Source organism: Mesoplodon bidens, assembly GCF_964165515.1.
Source record: "Mesoplodon bidens genome assembly, chromosome: 15".
NCBI classification, from domain to species: domain Eukaryota; kingdom Metazoa; phylum Chordata; class Mammalia; order Artiodactyla; family Ziphiidae; genus Mesoplodon; species Mesoplodon bidens.
Genome location: NC_138171.1, coordinates 25,700,361 through 25,717,758, shown reverse-complemented (window position 1 = coordinate 25,717,758; position 17,398 = coordinate 25,700,361). Strand labels below are relative to the sequence as shown.

The following is a 17,398-nucleotide window of genomic DNA, read 5'->3' as shown; positions in this document are numbered from 1 at the left end:
AGTGATGATCAAAGAATGTTTGGATGTTAAATTCAGCCTGGCTGAATGTACTTGGGACTCTCATGTACATCGCATTCATTCCTCACAGTAGCCCTAAAAAGCTTCACCTCAGCTTCCATGCCCTTTCCCCCATTCCCTATCTAGAAAATGACCATTTATTAACCTCTGCCTGGACAAAAAAATGAAAAGTTTTACTGTAGCAAGCTGGATTGTGCCTTCCTGCCTTGTCCCACCCTGAAGCAGCAGAGATATGAACAATTGTTGAGCTCTCAATCCAGGATACATCCAGGACACCACAGCTATTCCTCCAAAAATGTTCCCTCACATTGACCTAGTAACTGAAAAGGCACCCTATCCAAAGGCATGGCTAAATGAGGGGCCACCTGTGATCAGACTCTTTCCCCACCCACCCACTTCAAGCTCCCAGTTTTCCCCAGGGAGAATGACTCCTCTTATGGCAAACCTAGCATGTTCCACAGAAGACAGCCATTAGTCTCAAAAAGAATACCAAAAAAATGGAGGCAAAGACATTGGTAGCTAAGGGATTCCTCTCCCCCACCCTACCCACAGAGGTGACTCTTGAGCCAACCATAGATTAGCAACATTGTGTGGAATATCCAGCACAGCAGGACGTCAAATACTTGTAGTACAATTCTTTTAAAAGGAACCTCAAGCTAGTTCTCAGGTATCTCTCACCGTCTGAACCTTCACAAATACTCCCTGTCACAGCTCACAGACACTTACCCTAAGTTCACCCCCCAAATCACACACCTTCCATCGAAGCTCTGCCAGTGAGAGGGTGCAGAGTGCAGAGCGGGGTCATGAGTCGGCTCTTCTCCAGCCGGGACCACAGGTCTTGCTGCTGTTGTTTAGAAACAGTGCTGTGCATTGAGGGTTTAGCTCGGGTGACTATGGCTATCGTCCTGTCATAACTATTACCAGCACCTCTCTCACTCTCGAAGATGAGGACAGTTGGGATGATAAATTATATTGTCACGACAGGTCAAGGATCCTAGGGTTTCCTCCTCTCAGGTTTCTCAGGGCACTATCAATCTGTCTGACTTAAACAGTATCTTTCAGTATCTTTATTTATGCATATTATACATATTTAGTATTGTTATTTCATTGTTTATTTCTCTTTTAGTACGTTTGTTGCATGCATTGTAGAAGGAAATCATAATATCCTAAACAAGTGAGCTACTTAATGTGGACCAAAACCACTCCAAAAACTACTTGTCGGGCTTCCCTGGTGGCGCAGTGGTTGAGAGTCCGCCTGCCGATGCAGGGGACACAGGTTCATGCCCCGGTCCGGGAAGATCTCACATGCCGCGGAGCAGCTAGGCCCGTGAGCCATGGCCGCTGAGCCTGCACGTCTGGAGCCTGTGCTCTGCAACAGGAGAGGCCACAACAGTGAGAGGCCCACATACTGCAAAAAAATAAATAAATAAATAAAAAATAATAAAACTTAAAAAAACAAAACAAAACAAAAACTACTTGTTACTGATCTGTGATGATACGAGGAGCTTGCACAGGATGGATCAGGCACCGTTTGCTTCACACTAGGAAGAGACTGCTACGCTAAGCAGCTCACTTAGAGACGTAGTTGTTTTGCTTATATTCTGCATAAGCTCCTTATCTCTCCATGGACTAATAACAGTTTGCAGACCATCACTTTGAGTAAGCACTGTCTATACTGGGCAGCATTTTGGGGCATAGCACACAAACATACTCACCAGTGACTTTTAAATAGTTAGATAAGTAGTGTTTTAAATATTTGATGTTATATAGAAACCTCTGGTGGATTGTTATTTAAGTGTTTAATATTTATGTGTTTTGGTGATTTAGAGAGAACTTGAACTTTCCCCATTTAAAATAATGGAATGTAGGTTTCCTCTGTCTGAAAATTTGTGGTTCACAATATTTTCAGGAACAGATTTTGTTCAGGGATGCATGAAAGGAATGTATTTTGGTATTTTATTTAAGGACACATAAATAAGTATGAAAACGATAAGGAAAAACAAGAAAATGATTATCACAGAATTCCAGAGAATAGTTTCCTCTGGGTGTGTGGCATGGAGGATGTTGATGATGTAGAGTGCAGAGTGAGCTCTAATCATCTTTATCAACTATTAGGACAGGATTACAAGTCTGGCTGGCATTTAAACATTACTATGGCTTACACTACTCACTTTTTGGGGATTTGGGGTTGCCAAAAGTGTTTTCTTTCTTAATCTGTAGGTTTATGTGTTTTCACTTTATAACTTTTCATTAAATTGTACATTAGTATTTTTATGAACTTGTTAGCATCTAATATTTTGCAATTAAAGTTTTGTTTTTGTTTTTTACATCTTTATTGGAGTATAATTGCTTTACAATGGTGTGTTAGTTTCTGCTTTGTAACAAAGTGCATCAGTTATACATATACATATGTTCCCATATCTCTTCCCCCTTGCGTCTCCCTCCCTCACACCCTCCCTATCCCACCCCTGTAGGTGGTCACAAAGCACTGAGCTGATCTCCCTGTGCTATGCGGCTGCTTCCCACTATTTTCCTATTTTACGTTTGGTAGTGTGTATATGTCCATGCCACTCTCCTACTTTGTCACAGCTTACACTTCCCCCTCCCCATATCCTCAAGTGCATTCTCTAGTAGGTCTGTGTCTTTATTCCTGTCTTACCCCTAGGCTCTTCATGACATTTTTTTTTCTTAAATTCCATATATATGTGTTAGCATACGGTATTTGTCTTTCTCTTTCTGACTTCACTCTGTATGACAGACTCTAGGTCCATCCGCCTCATTACATATAGCTCAATTTCGTTTCTTTTTATGGCTGAGTAATATTCCATTGTATATATGTGCCACATCTTCTTTATCCATTCATCCGATGATGGACACTTAGGTTGTTTCCATCTCCGGGCTCTTGTAAATAGAGCTGCAGTGAACATTTTGGTACATGTCTCTTTTTGAATTATGGTTTCCTCAGGGTATATGCCCAGTAGTGTGATTGCTGGGTCATATGGTAGCTCTATTTGTAGTTTTTTAAGGAACCTCCATACTGTTCTCCATAGTGGCTCCACCAGTTCACATTCCCACCAGCAGTGCAAGAGTGTTCCCTTTTCTCCACACCTTCTCCAGCATTTATTGTTTCTAGATTTTTTGATGATGGCCATTCTGACTGGTGTGAGAGTATATCTCACTGTAGTTTTTATTTGCATTTCTCTAATGATTAATGATGTTGAGCATTCTTTCATGTGTTTGTTGGCAGTCTGTATATCTTCTTTTAAAGTTTTGGTTTTTTTTTTTTTTAAAAAAAAAGGAAAGAAACTGACTCGGCTATCAGTTTTCCCCAGTGTTTCCTGAGAATGAGAGTCACCTGGGTGTTAATTAGAAATACACATTCTAGACCTTTCCCTGGAGGTTATGATTCAAGGACCCAGGAATCTGAATATATATATGTTTAATGAGTCCAATAAACAGGCAATTTTGGGAAAGCTGCCTGCAATTAAGTCCACAGTCAATGGGCTTTCATGGAGCTTTTTAGTGGCTTGCATTTGTATGACCAAACTCTAGAGGTAATAATAAAGGTGGAGACCAAAATCAAGAAACAGAAATGTGAGTTAACAGCAGCTTCTCAGAGAAAGGAAAACAAAAAAATATGTTGTTAATATGAGAGAAAAAGATTAAAAAGAACCCTAGAGGATCCATCAAACTCATATATCCAAATCATGAGTTTCAGAAACAGTGAACAGAAAGAAAAAATAAAATAGTTACAGAAATACTTTTAAAATTTTACCCAGAACTGAAAGACAGCATTCCAGCTTGAACCAGTCTATCAACTAAACAAAACAGTGGAAGAAACAGATTTACCCATTAGCATCATTGAAAGTTGGAAGACAACGAAAAGAAAATTTTTTAACCAAGAATTCTGTATGCAACCAAAACAATTGTTAGATTAATAACCCACAATTTAAGGGGAAAAAATGCACCTCCCATCTACCTTTATCATGGTGTTTACCACATTTGGGTAGGATGTACCCCAACACAGGGAAGTAAACCATAAAGTGGAGAAAACATGGAATTGATAAAACAGGATGCAACCGAGAAATAGAGGAATGGAATCCCTGGGATATTTAGGAGGGTCCCAAACAACAGTGAGACATTCCAGGCTGAAATAGTCCAGAAAGCAGCCAGTTCAGACTGGGATAGCCCATCAGCTTGCTGGAGATTTTGTCTAGAAAAGGAAATTTATAAAATATTTACACCACAGGAAGAGGAATTGAGATTGAATTAGAAATAATTACATAAGAAACTTAGCACATGAATAAATCAGTTATTAGCTCTAAGAAAAATAAAAACTTGTTTAGGAAGATAAAAAGATTCATAGAGGGACTTCCCTGGTGGTACAGTTGTTAAGAATCCTCCTGCCAATTCAGGGGACATGGGTTCGAGCCGTGGTCTGGGAAGATCCCACATGCCGTGGAGCAACTAAGCCTGTGCGCCACAACTACGGAGCCTGCGCTCTAGAGCATGTGCGCCACAACTACTGGAGCCCACGTGCCACAACTACTGAAGCTGATGTGCCTGGAGCCTGTGCTCAGCAACAAGAGAAGCTACCGCGTTGATAAGCCTGCCCACTGTAACGAAGAGTAGCCCCCACTCGCTGCAACTAGAGAGAAAGCCCACGCACAGCAACGAAGACCCAACACAGCCAAAAATAAATAAATAAATAAATAAAATATATAAAAACAAAAAAGCTTCATAGAATATGAACCACATGACTCGGCTGTGATTAGCATTTACATTGAGTACTGTAAGTGTTGACTATCGATGTAACAGAATTTGAGTATATCTCTATTTGGGGGAGGGGAAGGGGAAGGAATTGTTATTGTGTCTGGTGGGCTGGGGGGAGGTTAAAAGAGAATGAATTCTTTCCTTCTGAAATGGCTAATCAATCAGTAATGCCTGCAACTTGAAAGATCAAGATGTACCAATATCGGAAGAATCAACTAAAAGGACACTTTACCATTGTTACAACAGAAAAAATATATATGACCTACAGAGAGGTGACGCTCCTAATGTGGTTTGGGAGACCTTAACCATGAACACTGGTTTCTAAGCCAGGCACTTTTCTTCAGTAGTTATCCCTGGATACCCCCTTAGAACCCATCTAAGGACCTTTAGAAAACTCCTGATGCCCTGGCCCCACCTCCAGAGATTCTGATTTAATTTGTCTGAGATGGGACCTGGTCTTCCAGAACTGAGAAACCATTCCTTTATGTACATTATCACTTAATTCTCAGAGCAACCTCATGAGGTAGCTATCTTTTTCTTTTTCTTTCTTTTCTTTCTTTCTTTCTTTCTTTCTTTCTTTCTTTCTTTCTTTCTTTCTTTCTTTCTTTCTTTTAAATGGTCAGTCAAACTGTATTGCTCATTGTAGAAAATACAGAAACATAAAGAATTTACTAGTTTATCATCCCACTGAAGAGTTTTGGGATGTGTCTGAGAATTCTGGATTACAACTTTGTATTGATTTCTTTGAAAACATAACTTCATATTAAGCATGTTTCTCACATCATTGAGGATTTTATGAATATAATTTTAATGACTATACTACAGTATTCCACCATGGAAATAAACTATAATTTCCTTAAGCCATTCCTATTGTTGAACATTAAGGTTTTTTGCTTGTTTTTTCTTTTTCAGTGAATAATGCAATATTTAAAATCTTTATATGTAGGTATTTTTCCTTTAGGATATATCCTTAGTAAAATTAATGGATTGTGGATACAGACATTTGTGTTCATTTGATCTTGTTTTATTTTGATGGATGGGATAGCTAATATGGGGTCAAATGTATCATTTTCTTTATGGTTTTTCCTTGACCTTTATCCCTACCCAAGGCACAATAAATTTCATCTATATTATATTCAAGTTTTGTGTGTTTGCATATTAGCTATCCAACTTTTAATTCTCCAGATAGTTTAAATTTTCCTACCATCTGTTGATACCCATCCTTTCTCTATTAAAATGAAGTAATTGTCAGATGCTAATTTGGTTAAATACTTCAGTCTATTTCCTTCATTGATCTTTCTGACTATATTAGTTATCACTTTTAGTAATAATAGCTTATGTGAGCTCTTACTATGTTCCAGCCAGTGCTAATAAGCCTTTTACTTGTGTTTTCAAAACTGCCTATTGAGATATAGGAACTACCATTAGATTTATTTACAGATGGCAAAACTGAGGCTTAAATAAGTTAGAAACTTGGCCAAAGTAGTCCTACAGCTATTATGTCAAGATTGTAAGTAGGGGACTTCCCTGGTGGCGCAGTGGTTAAGAATCTGCCTGCCAGTGCACAGGGCACGGGTTCAAGCCCTGGTCCGGAAGGATCCCACAAGCCATGGAGCAACTGAGCCCACGAGCCACAACAGCTGAGCCTGTGTGCCACAAATACTGAGCCCACACGCTGCAACAACTGAAGCCCACGCGCTCTAGGACCTGCATGCCGCAACTACTGAGCCCGCATGCTGCAACTACTGAAGCCCGTGCACCTAGCCCCATGCCTCGCAACAAGAGAAGCCATCACAATGAGAAGCCTGCTCACTGCAACGATGAGTAGCCCCTGCTCGCTGCAACTAGAGAAAGACTGTGCAGCAATGAAGGCCCAATGCAGCCAGAAATTAATAATAATAAATTTTTAAAAATAAATTAATTAACTTAAAAAAGAAAGATTGTAAGTAGGACATTCTATTCCAGAACCAGCACACAATCTTAGTGATTATGATAGCTTCCCAATATAATATCAAACTTATTATTATAGCTTCAGAATGTGTTTTAATATCTGTTAATGTTATATCCACGTCGTTTTCTTGGGTGTTTTAATTTCTTTTTTCTTTAAATGGAATTTTAAAAAATGAACTGCTTTGCAAAAATGTCCAACATTACAGAAACATATAGATTGTGAAAAACCTTATCCCCACCCACTTTTTCTCTCTCTTGGGCTCACTTATTAGCAAATTAGTGTGTTCTTAAGGAATTTTCTATGTCTATACTTATAACTTTTCTCAATTTTTTGTTTTGAAGTTTTTCAAATGCAAAGAAATATTACAAGAGCAGCACAGTGACCAATCATGTGCCCCATACCTAGATTCACCAGTTTTTCACATTTGCCACATTTGCTTTCTCTCTTTATAGATGGGTTAGATAGGTAGGTACAGTCTCCCCTAAAGCATCATGATACTCATCCTTAAATGCTTCATTTTGTTTCTTCTAAGAACTAGAGCATTCTCTTACAGAGCCACAATACCGTTAGTCCCCCACTTCTGATCCATATATTTGCATTCTCTGTCTGACCGTTGACTAATAGCCTCTGAAACTCTAGTTTTCTTAGTAAATGAGCTGAAAATTTTGGCTTCTGGAAATACCATGAAAATGTCGCTAGTTTCCAGGCATGTCCTGACTAAGCTGAGAAGTTCCTTTAGGGTCATTTGCATCCTCCCCTCTTACATGTGTCAGAGAAGTAAAATACTGATGACTGGACAGATACAAAGTTGCTGACTGAAATGAAGTGGCTTTTCCTTGTTCGTCAAGGCTTCCCCATGTCCACACAAGTAAGCAAGTGTTTCTTCTGTCATTCGACACCAATGACAGCTTATCTACACACTCAAACTCGTTTCCTTACAGGTTTTCCTTCTTTAAGACTTAGTTGACATTGATGAACTACCTTCTCCTTAGCTTGTGTTACTTTGCCTCTTCCAGTCCTAGATTTTCCCTCGTATTTATTTTATGAATCTTGGGTTTCTAGGTATTTGACAGATGGCCACATGAGTCAGGAACTTACCTTTGTGGAAAGGAGTTCAGTTCTTCAGTTTTCTTGGCAGTGGTGTTAGCACGTCCTAGAGATCTCAGTCTCACAAAAAGTACCACTACTATCAGAATTTTAGACATATGGGGTTCCCTTTTGGGGTGATGAGAATGTGCTGGAAATGATGGTTGTACAACATTATGAATGTACTGAATGTCACTGAAGTACACACTTTAAAATGGAAAGTTCTATATGTATTTTACACAATTAAAAAAAACCTCATTATCCCCTCAGCTCTGGGGTGCTACAGAAGTAGGTTCTCTGTGCTGATAGCTCTTGGAATAGGAGAGATTCCTTTCCTGTCCAAGACCAGTTTGCAGCCAATTCTCAGGCATTCTTATAAGGACTAAAGTTCCTCTGGCAAACATTTCATGCCAGGCTGGCCTCCCTTGCCACACTGGGCGTTCCCCCTGCTTCCTCTTTGCACCATGGGTTGATGAGTGTTCAGAACATAAAATCTACTTTTCAGATTAACCTCAACAGAGCATAAGAAAGTGAGTAAGTCTGCTAGCACTGACTCATTTAAAAAAAGTTTTAAAAAACTCAAATTACCTTAGTTTTCATACTTTTTAAAACAATGAAAACATTTCTTATAAAACATTATGTCTTGTAATCACAATAGATATATATGTTAAGTCACCCTCCACCCCATGCTTTTCCCAGCAACAGTGTATTTGAAATATACTGTTCCAGATCAGAGTCTTTTCTTTACTAGTTGCTTTTTTTTTTTTTTAAGTTTATAAGCATTTTAAAGGAAACTTCCTTAAATCACATATAAGGATCCAGAGTTGGCAAGAAACAAAAGCTATATTCTGTGACTGATAGAAAACAGTTGCCAGAGACCTGAGCATGATGGATACGGTTAAATTGGATACAGACACAGCACATACACATATGTATATGTGCATAAGTATCTACTGTTATGTTTACACATTTGTTTTTAGGGAAATACCTTAAAAATACCTACATGTTCATAGTGGGGAAGGACATAGAGATAAGTAAAAAGAAAGTGAGGCTTGGACTTCCCTGGTGGTGCAGTGGTTAAGAATCTGCCTGCCAGTGCAGGGGACACAGGTTCGAGCCCTGCTCCAGGAAGATCCCACATGCCGCGGAGCAACTAAGCCCGTGCGCCACAACTACTGAGCCTGTGCTCTAGAGCCCACGAGCCACAACTACTGAAGCCCATGCGCCTAGAGCCCGAGCCCTGCAACAAAAGAAGCCACCACAATGAGTAGCTATATAAGTTTCAGGTATACAATATAGTGATTCACAATTTTTAAAGTTATACTCCATTTATAGTTATGTATTCCCTGTGTTGTATAATACATCCTTGTAGTTTATTTACTTTATACATAATAGTTTGTACTTTTTAATCCCCTACTCCTATTTTGCCCGTCCCCGCCTTCCCTATCCCCACTGGTAACCATTAGTTTGTTCTTTATATTTGTGAGTCTGTTTCTTTTTAGTTATATTGACTAGTTTGTTTTATTTTTTAGATTCCACGTATAAGTGATAACATACAGCATTTGTCTTTCTCTGACTTATTTCACTAAGCACAGTACCACCCAGGTCTGTCCACATTGTTACAAATGGCAAAATTTCATCCTTTTTATGGTTGAGTAGTATTCCTGTGTGTGTATGTACCACATCTTTATCCATTTATATGTTGATGGACACTTAGTTTACTTCCATATCTTGGCTATTGTAAATACTGCTGCTATGAACATTGGGGTGCATGTATCTTTTCAAATTAGTGTATTCGTTTTCTTCAGATATATACCCAGGTGTAGAATAGCTGGATCATATGGTAGTTCTGTTTTTAGTTTATTGAGGAACTGCCATACTGTTTCCTACAATGTCTGCACCAATTTACATTCCCTCCAACAGTGTACGAGGGCTTCCTTTTCTCCGCACCCTCACCAGTGTTTGTTATTTGTGGTCTTTTTGATGACAGCCATTCTGACAGGTTTGAGGTGATATTCTGGTTTTGGTTTGCATTTCTCTGATGATTAGCAATGTTGAGCATCTAAAAATTAAGTGTACTGTTTATAATCTGATTTTATTCCTTGTCAGAACATTTTTTCCAGTAAATGAATGTATATGTTTGAAACTTTCTGCATGGTGAATGAGAGATCTGATAAGTTTTTCACAAAAGTAAAACATGTCAATTATAGACAGCTCTGAACTTACGCTGTTTCTCTCTCTTCTGTAGATTCGCAGCGGGAATTCAGCAGTAGGCCAGGAACAGGATATGTACCTGTGGAGTTTTGGAAAAAAACTGGTATGTCTGTCTGCTTATAGGTCACATGTACTCACTAATTTATATGAGTGTAGAGCACATATTTGGGGGAAGGTGGTTTTCTCACAACTTCCTCTTCAAAGAGCTCTAGGCTCCTGCCTCTCCCCCTGCAGCTTGTCCCACCTTCTGGACTGCCTGTCATGATACTTGCTGATTAAGAATTTGGAATGACTCCCTACAATCCATCCAAGTCCTTATCTCCCCCTTCTACTTGGAGGCGTTAAGTAACCGACTCTTCCTTCCCTATTTATATGCTCTGTTTCTAGGTGTATAGCTTAATTCATTTCTGCCTGTTCCCGTCACTGTGTTCTCACACTCCCACATTTGATTCAGTCTGCTCTTCCTTTCATCTTCACTGTCTCTAGCTGCATCACGACTGTTCTTGGTAGGTGTCATTTTCTACAAGAATAAGGGAGGGTAGGAACTGCTTGTTGTGTTCAGACAGGGGATTACACTAACCTCATATCCCTAATATTACCTTATCCAGTACTAGCCTTCTTTTCCTTCTTGCCTCCCTTTCTCAGTGAAATTTTTGGAGTCCAATATACAGTTTTTGGTTTTCTTCCTAAGATAAAGTTTATTTCTACAAAAATGTTAATACCCAGTTGATATCAAGACCATAATATAAACAGATGGACAAAAGATAGGAACACACACCTCATGAGAAAAACAAATTAACCATATTGCAAAATGTTTATTCTCACTGACAGTCAGGAAAGTACAAGGTAATGCAACCCTGCAACCAATTAGCCCCCAAAGTCTTTAACACCTAATTACTGACAAAATTTTAGAGGACCCTGTTAATGACACTAAATAATTCATCAGAGATTTATATATGAAATTATTAAGTGTTACCAACCATGAACACATGGAAATTTTGAAATCATTTCTCACTGGCATGCTTTTGAATCTTAAAAGGGAATGATCCAGGGACTTCCTTGGTGGTCCAGTGGTTAAGTTAAGCTTCTACTGCTGGCGGGGCACAGGCTCGATCCCAGGTCGGGGAACTAAGAATCCTGCATGCCACACGGCACGGCCAGAAAAATAAAAATAAATTTAAAAAATAATAATAAAAGGGAATGATCCAGATTTAGGCATGCAAATTGTTAAAAAGGCAGCAGTATGTAAAAAGACACTGTTCTTAGTGCATTCTTGGAACAAGGGAGAGGCAACCCAGGAAATGCCCACATATCCATGAATGGTTATATGAATTTTATAGTGTGGCACCACAACAGAATATTATCTTACCATTAAAAATAATTTGGAAACTACATAGCACCTCGGAAAAACCTCTGCAGTTGGAAATGGGGATGTGTATATTATGCTACCAAGAAGTAGAATTGTGGGAAATGAAGATAGTAATTGTAAAGGTAGAGTGAAAAATTACCATGCACAAGATCTCTTTGATAACTAGTGAGTTTCTACTTGAGAGGTAACCTTTGGTTAACTATGGTTAAGAGCCTAACTTTGGCGTGGGCCAGCTAAATTTGAGTGCTTGTTCTGTGACAGTCCCATCTGTGACCTTAGATGACCTTCAGCGAGGTAGATTTCCTAACTATGATTCTCACTGATTCATCTTTAAACTGAGAAGATAAAATATACTTAGGAGCGTTTTTATGTTGGTTCAATAAGAGACACTCAATATCTACGTGGTAAATTAAAAGAGGTCTATGAAAGGTAGCTGTGGTGGGCCACAGTGGACCTGCGTGGACACCAAGAGTAAAGGAGTGGAGTCAGTGTCTGATCAGCTCAGCATCATCCTTGACCTTTAGGGTGTAAACTTGCTTTTCTTGGCTGGAGTGATATGATGGAAAGTTCTAGGATGGCAACATTGTGTCTAGACCTCTTTTGAGCCTAGGCCATGTGAAAGAGCCAAGCAGTAAGGGAGTTTCCTTAGGCTTCTGAGTTGTCCAGTTTTGTGGACTCAGGAGGGAGGTCATTTACTCTGGGACTTAGGACTGAGGCTCAGATGCATGGCATATGTCATTTGGAGTGTACATCCTATGAAACCAAGCAGGGCAGTGGTGCTGGGAGGAACTGATCAGGAATCAAGTGGGGTGATGGCAACTGGGCAGGGCTTTGGAGGCCCAGGGTACCTAGCAGCCCAGAACTGTATCTTCAGGCAACATTTCTCTACTGAGTTCAGTCTCACATACCTAACTGCCTCCTGGTCATTTGTACCTGGATGCACCTCAACCTTCTCACTTGCCTTCACACGAGCATTTTGCTTACTATCTGTTTCATTGCATAGCAGTTCCATTCTTCGCCTTTACCTCCACCTCCAGACCCTTAGATGTACCAGCTCATTCTATCTCATCCCCTTTTCTGTGCCACTTGCTCCTGCCTAAATTCAGAGTCTCTTTTTATCAGCCGGATTATTGCCCCAACCTCTCAGTTGGTATCTCTGTCTTCAGTCTTTTCTCCGTGCATAGAACCCTTTAGGGTTTCACATTTTCTTTACAAGGGACAAATTCCTTAGCAGGGAATGCAAGACTTTCTAAAAATTCATTTCCACCTACCATCTCAACCAAGACACATTTTCCTGATCCTCCTCTGCCACTTACAGAGCTGACCACTTTTCCCCTTGGAACTGTTGTCTCTTATACTGACATGTATCATGGCACCTCAGCCACCTTTATACTTGATCACAGTTGTGAGAATATGGATACATCTTAGTCACCGAGGTCTCCCCAGCCCCTAGCATGAATGGACAAGTGAGGATAAGAATAAAAGTGAATGCTATGTCATAGGTTCATCCCTGTGCATTTTTAGAAAAGTCATCAGGTTTCACCTCTGTCCCTTCTTAGAAATGATGTGGAGTGGGAGGGGCAAGATTTCTCGGCCAGTTGATTTTACTGTCACTTTCTTCTAGAAGAAGCTGTGAATAAGGTGAAAATTCAGGCCATGTCAGAAGTACAGAAAGCCGTTGCTGAGGCAGAGCAAAAAGCCTTTGAAGTGATTGCTACCGAGAGAGCTCGGATGGAGCAGACAATAGCGGATGTCAAACGGCAGGCCGCCGAGGACGCCTTCCTCGTCATAAACGAGCAAGAAGAGTCAACGGAGGTCAGCACTGTTGGGCTGCGGGCTGGGGCTGGGGCGGCTGCAGTGACCAAGCCCACTGCTTTCCTCTCAAGTGCTGGGTAGTAAGGGCCAACCGTCTGCTCTGGAGCTAGATGATTATGATTTTTATTCAGTACCAGAGAGGTTTGTTTCTCAAGTATTGTATTCTTGTATATTGGCTCATTATATCGGTCTAAGTTTTGAAAACTCACCCTAAAGACAGTTTGCGGACTTGTGTGACAACAATGACCACCACTGCCTGGGTGGGCCTGCTGTGTGCCAGATACAGAGCGAAGTGCACAGATACAGAGCGAAGTGTGTATGTGGTCTTTGTGGTCCTCACAGTGACCCTGTGAGGTGTGTGTGTTGTTGGAGTCCAGTTTTACAAATGAGGAGACTGGGGCTCAGGGAATTTGATGTAATCCCACATTGCAGAAGCCAGAGTAGGAGAAAGGAGATGCAGGGTCCTGTAGCATCCAATCTGTTTGCAAAAAGGATAGTCCTTTCATGGATTGAAGTAACAGATCGGGCAGGCCTGCCGGACTGCCTAGGGCCCCAGGATGTGGTGATGCTTCTATACAGGACACTCTTGTACCACAAGGAGGGCAACAAACTGAAAAGAAAAGGCATGTGACAAAAACATCATAACAGTCCTTTCAAATGTAATGAGCTTTTTCTGTAACTTTCATTTTAGTCACTTTTCAGCTTTAAGACAAACTGTAAGTCCTGAAACAAGCCTGTTTCTGTAAGTAGGTAGAGCCCATCTAGTCTTTGGGATATTCTCTTGAAGTTATAAAGAACTGAGATTTTTTTGTTGGTTTGTTTTTTAAATGACAGAAACTTTATTTTCTCATCCTCTTTAAACGATCATTTTCAGTATTACAGTGTTAAGCATGGCAATGTGAAGATGAAAATGCCTGAATATCATGTTGCCATTCACAGAGGGTGTGGGAAGAGTCCTTACTGTAGCACTCCCAACTGAACTGTGAGAAAACATTTCCTTTAACTCTCCCCTTTTCCTTCTCCCCTCCTACTTTTTTCTGTTGCGTATTTAATTCCTTATCTATAGCCATCCATATCAATACCTATATTTGTCCATATTTATCTACTTTTATATCTATGTTTATCTTTAACTATGTCTTTCTCCAAAGAAAAAATGTAACATTTTGGCTAAGAGCATGAGTTCTGGATCTGGATTGCATGGTTTGAATCCCAGCTCTCCATTTATAGCATTGTGCTTTAAAGGAGCTAGAATTTTAAACAATGCACAAAGAGGCTTACAGGTGAGGCACACACCAGCATCCATCCCAGCAAACTGCCTTCCAAAACAGGGGCAGGATAGCAGGGCCTAAGCTCTGAGTAATTTTGTGTTGGACCAGGAGAGCTGATTTCCTTCCATTTCATTCAGAAAGTTCTACTTGACATCTAGAGGTATCCCTGGAGTTTTTCATCCATCCTGTGAGAGGTGGTTTGGTATAGCGGAAGGAGCCCAGGAGCCCTAAGTGCTAGTCCCAGTTCCCCTCACTCCGGCAGCATACCCTTCAGGAGTCAGTCTTCTTCTCTGTATAGTGGGTGTGTAGCAGCCCCTGTCCTGCTGGTCTTATACTTTTTAGGAAGATATAATTAGATCATGGTTGTGGAAGTGGTTTTGGGGTTTTTTTAATCAATTTATTTATTTTATTTATTTATTTTTGGCTGTGTTGGGTCCTTGTTGCTGCTAGTGGGCCTTCTCTAGTTGCGGCGAGCGGGGGCTACTCTTCGTTGCAGTGCATGGGCTTCTCATTGCGGTGGTTTCTCTCGTTGTGGAGCACGGGCTATAGGCACGCAGGCTTCAGTAGTTGCAGGCTCAGTAGTTGTGGCTCGTGGGCTCCAGAGCACAGGCTCAGTAGTTGAGGCACACAGGCCTAGTTGCTCTGCGACATGTGGGATCTTCCTGGTCCAGGGATCGAACCTGTGTCCCCTGCACTGGCAGGCGGATCCTCAACCACTGCGCCACCAGGGAAGCCCCTGTGGAAGTGTTTTTAAACTGCAATGCGCTGTTTAGACGGAAGGGATTTTGTTAACGTCGTTAACGACATAGGTGTGTAAGCTGTGGCAGCTCTTGCTCTTGCAGAGCAGCTGCCTCCTCTGAGGCCAGACTGAAGCATCTCCCCTGGAATGCCTCAAGTAGAGGGGTGCAGTGAGAGGTCCCCTTCTGTCCCCAGCCTGGATTTCCTGGCAAACATAATGGGCTAGCAGTTGACTATAAGATAAGAATCATTTCTCCTTTAGGCCAGGTTTGAAATAAGGTCAGGGAGCTCTGGGATGGGTCCCAAGAATTTTGACAAGCCCCAGGTCGTTCTGATACAGGTGTTCCCTGGGCCACTTTGAGTAATAACTGGCATAGACTGATGGCCCATGCTTGACAAAGGAAATTCTGGAATCCCATCTCTGACTTCCTTGGCCAGTAACTCAGAAGGTTCATAACCTTACCCATTAATTACAAAGGCCTTTTTGGCCACATGCATTGCTCCAGCTTTGACAAATGCTGATTTGAAAGGTGACTACCACAGTAAACCTTCTGTCATGTTTCTTGGCAAAAAGGCTTTTGGTGAAATCAGGGAAAAGCCACAGAGACAGGGAATGTAAAGTGTCCTTTTCACCCTGGCTTCTCTGACCCTAACCACATTGTTCCTGCATTTCTATGATCCCACCTCTGTGGGAGGCTATCTTGTTTTATTGTATCCCATCAATCATGTAATAAATATTTTAAATGTAACGGTGACCAAGGTGAAAGCACCATTGGTTTAATACTGTGCCCCAGTTTGAGATGTTCTTGCAGACTTGGACAGAGGGAGTAGAGGCCAGTGTTTGCACAGCAGCCCCATGAGGGCAACTGAGTTCTTCCCCACAAGCAATAATGTTCTACCAAAGCGTTGTTTGGAGTCAGCCTATCAGGCTCCAAAGTATGAAGTTCTCTGGAATGCAGTTTGCTTGGGGACCTTTAATGATCCTCAGAATTACTTCTGTCCCGTCTTGGTCCTCCAGTGGTGGTGTTGGCAAGGGTGGGGCGGTCCTTAGAGTGTATTTCCTGAGAAGCCTGTTGTGTTAGAAGGGAATCTGCAGTCCTTTCTAAGGCTTTTTGAAACTAAACTTGTACATTGGGTATAGTGGAGGCAGGCGGTCCGGGTTCCAGGCTTTGCATAGCCACGTGATCATTTTATAACCTCAGACAAGTCCCTGCCTGCTGGCCCTCAGTGTCCCGCCTGTACAATGCAAGAGGTGGGCAAGGTGGCCTCAGGTCCTTCTTGGCCCTTATCAGTTGTTTTACGCTTGCTCAAGTGTTCTGACTTCATTGGGAACAGTATCTGTCTTCTCTGAGTGTCAGGCCAGGCCTCGTGATTGGCTTCCGCCATTCTGGAGAACTTGCAGGGGAGAGGGCAGCTGGCTGACTGATCAAGTCCTTCCTGACACCTAAGAAGAAAGCCTTGCTCTCCTGATAGCTTCACCTGACCAATGCCGTAAGGCTTTTCTCTTGTAAGTGGGTCACGGAGACCTCAAGTGCAGAACACTCCTGTGTCACTAGTGAAGTCCCCACAGGAGCCCACAGGGAGGAGAGTACCGAGGGGCAGGTGCTGGGAGCTTTCCTCTAGGAAAGTGCAAAGAATAGTAGGACAACTCCCTGATGTAGACCTTAGGGCCTTAGGTTCTAAGGTACTGCAGGGGGCTCCTACAAACAAGCCAGAAATATTCCCATGATCCTCAGCCCACCTCTGGTGAGATGCATCACTGAAAGGAGAATGAGCACAGAGAGAGTAGCACAGCTTCCCACCCTCCTGGTCACTCACCCAGGTCCTCTGGCAGGTGACTTTTTTAAAGATAAGGTGTTGTCAGTGAACACAGCAAAGGTCATTTCTCCACTGGGAAGGGCAAAGAAGAAAACTGTCTAAGCACCTGTGTGGTCTTGGAATCGATAGCTATGATGGGGGAACCCTGGGACAGAATTTGGTTTGGTCGTTGAGGATTAAAATGTGAGTCAAAACAATGAGTTGATGCCTTTAGCAGGACTTCCAGCTGCCCTACGATGTCTTCACATACCCCTCATCTCACTGTCCCATCAGCCCAGGATAGGTAGTTTTCCTGTTGTACAGATGAAGGAAACTCAGAACGCAGATAACAGTAGAGGCAGGGCAAGC

At 41.5% G+C, this 17,398-nt stretch overlaps 1 protein-coding gene across 4 annotated transcripts in view; it reads left to right on the top strand.

Annotated features, from left to right (window-relative positions):
• The window catches only part of CBFA2T2 (CBFA2/RUNX1 partner transcriptional co-repressor 2), a 180,764-nt gene that overhangs the window by 158,502 nt on the left and 4,864 nt on the right, over nt 1–17,398 (top strand). For 3 of the 4 annotated variants that reach the window (XM_081256964.1, XM_081256965.1, XM_081256962.1), the window contains 2 exons: nt 10,077–10,145; nt 13,036–13,226. In XM_081256964.1, the coding sequence (XP_081113090.1) occupies nt 10,077–10,145; nt 13,036–13,226 (260 nt within the window). The remainder of the gene's footprint in view (nt 1–10,076; nt 10,146–13,035; nt 13,227–17,398) is intronic. The other variant, XM_081256963.1, reaches the window with a different exon arrangement.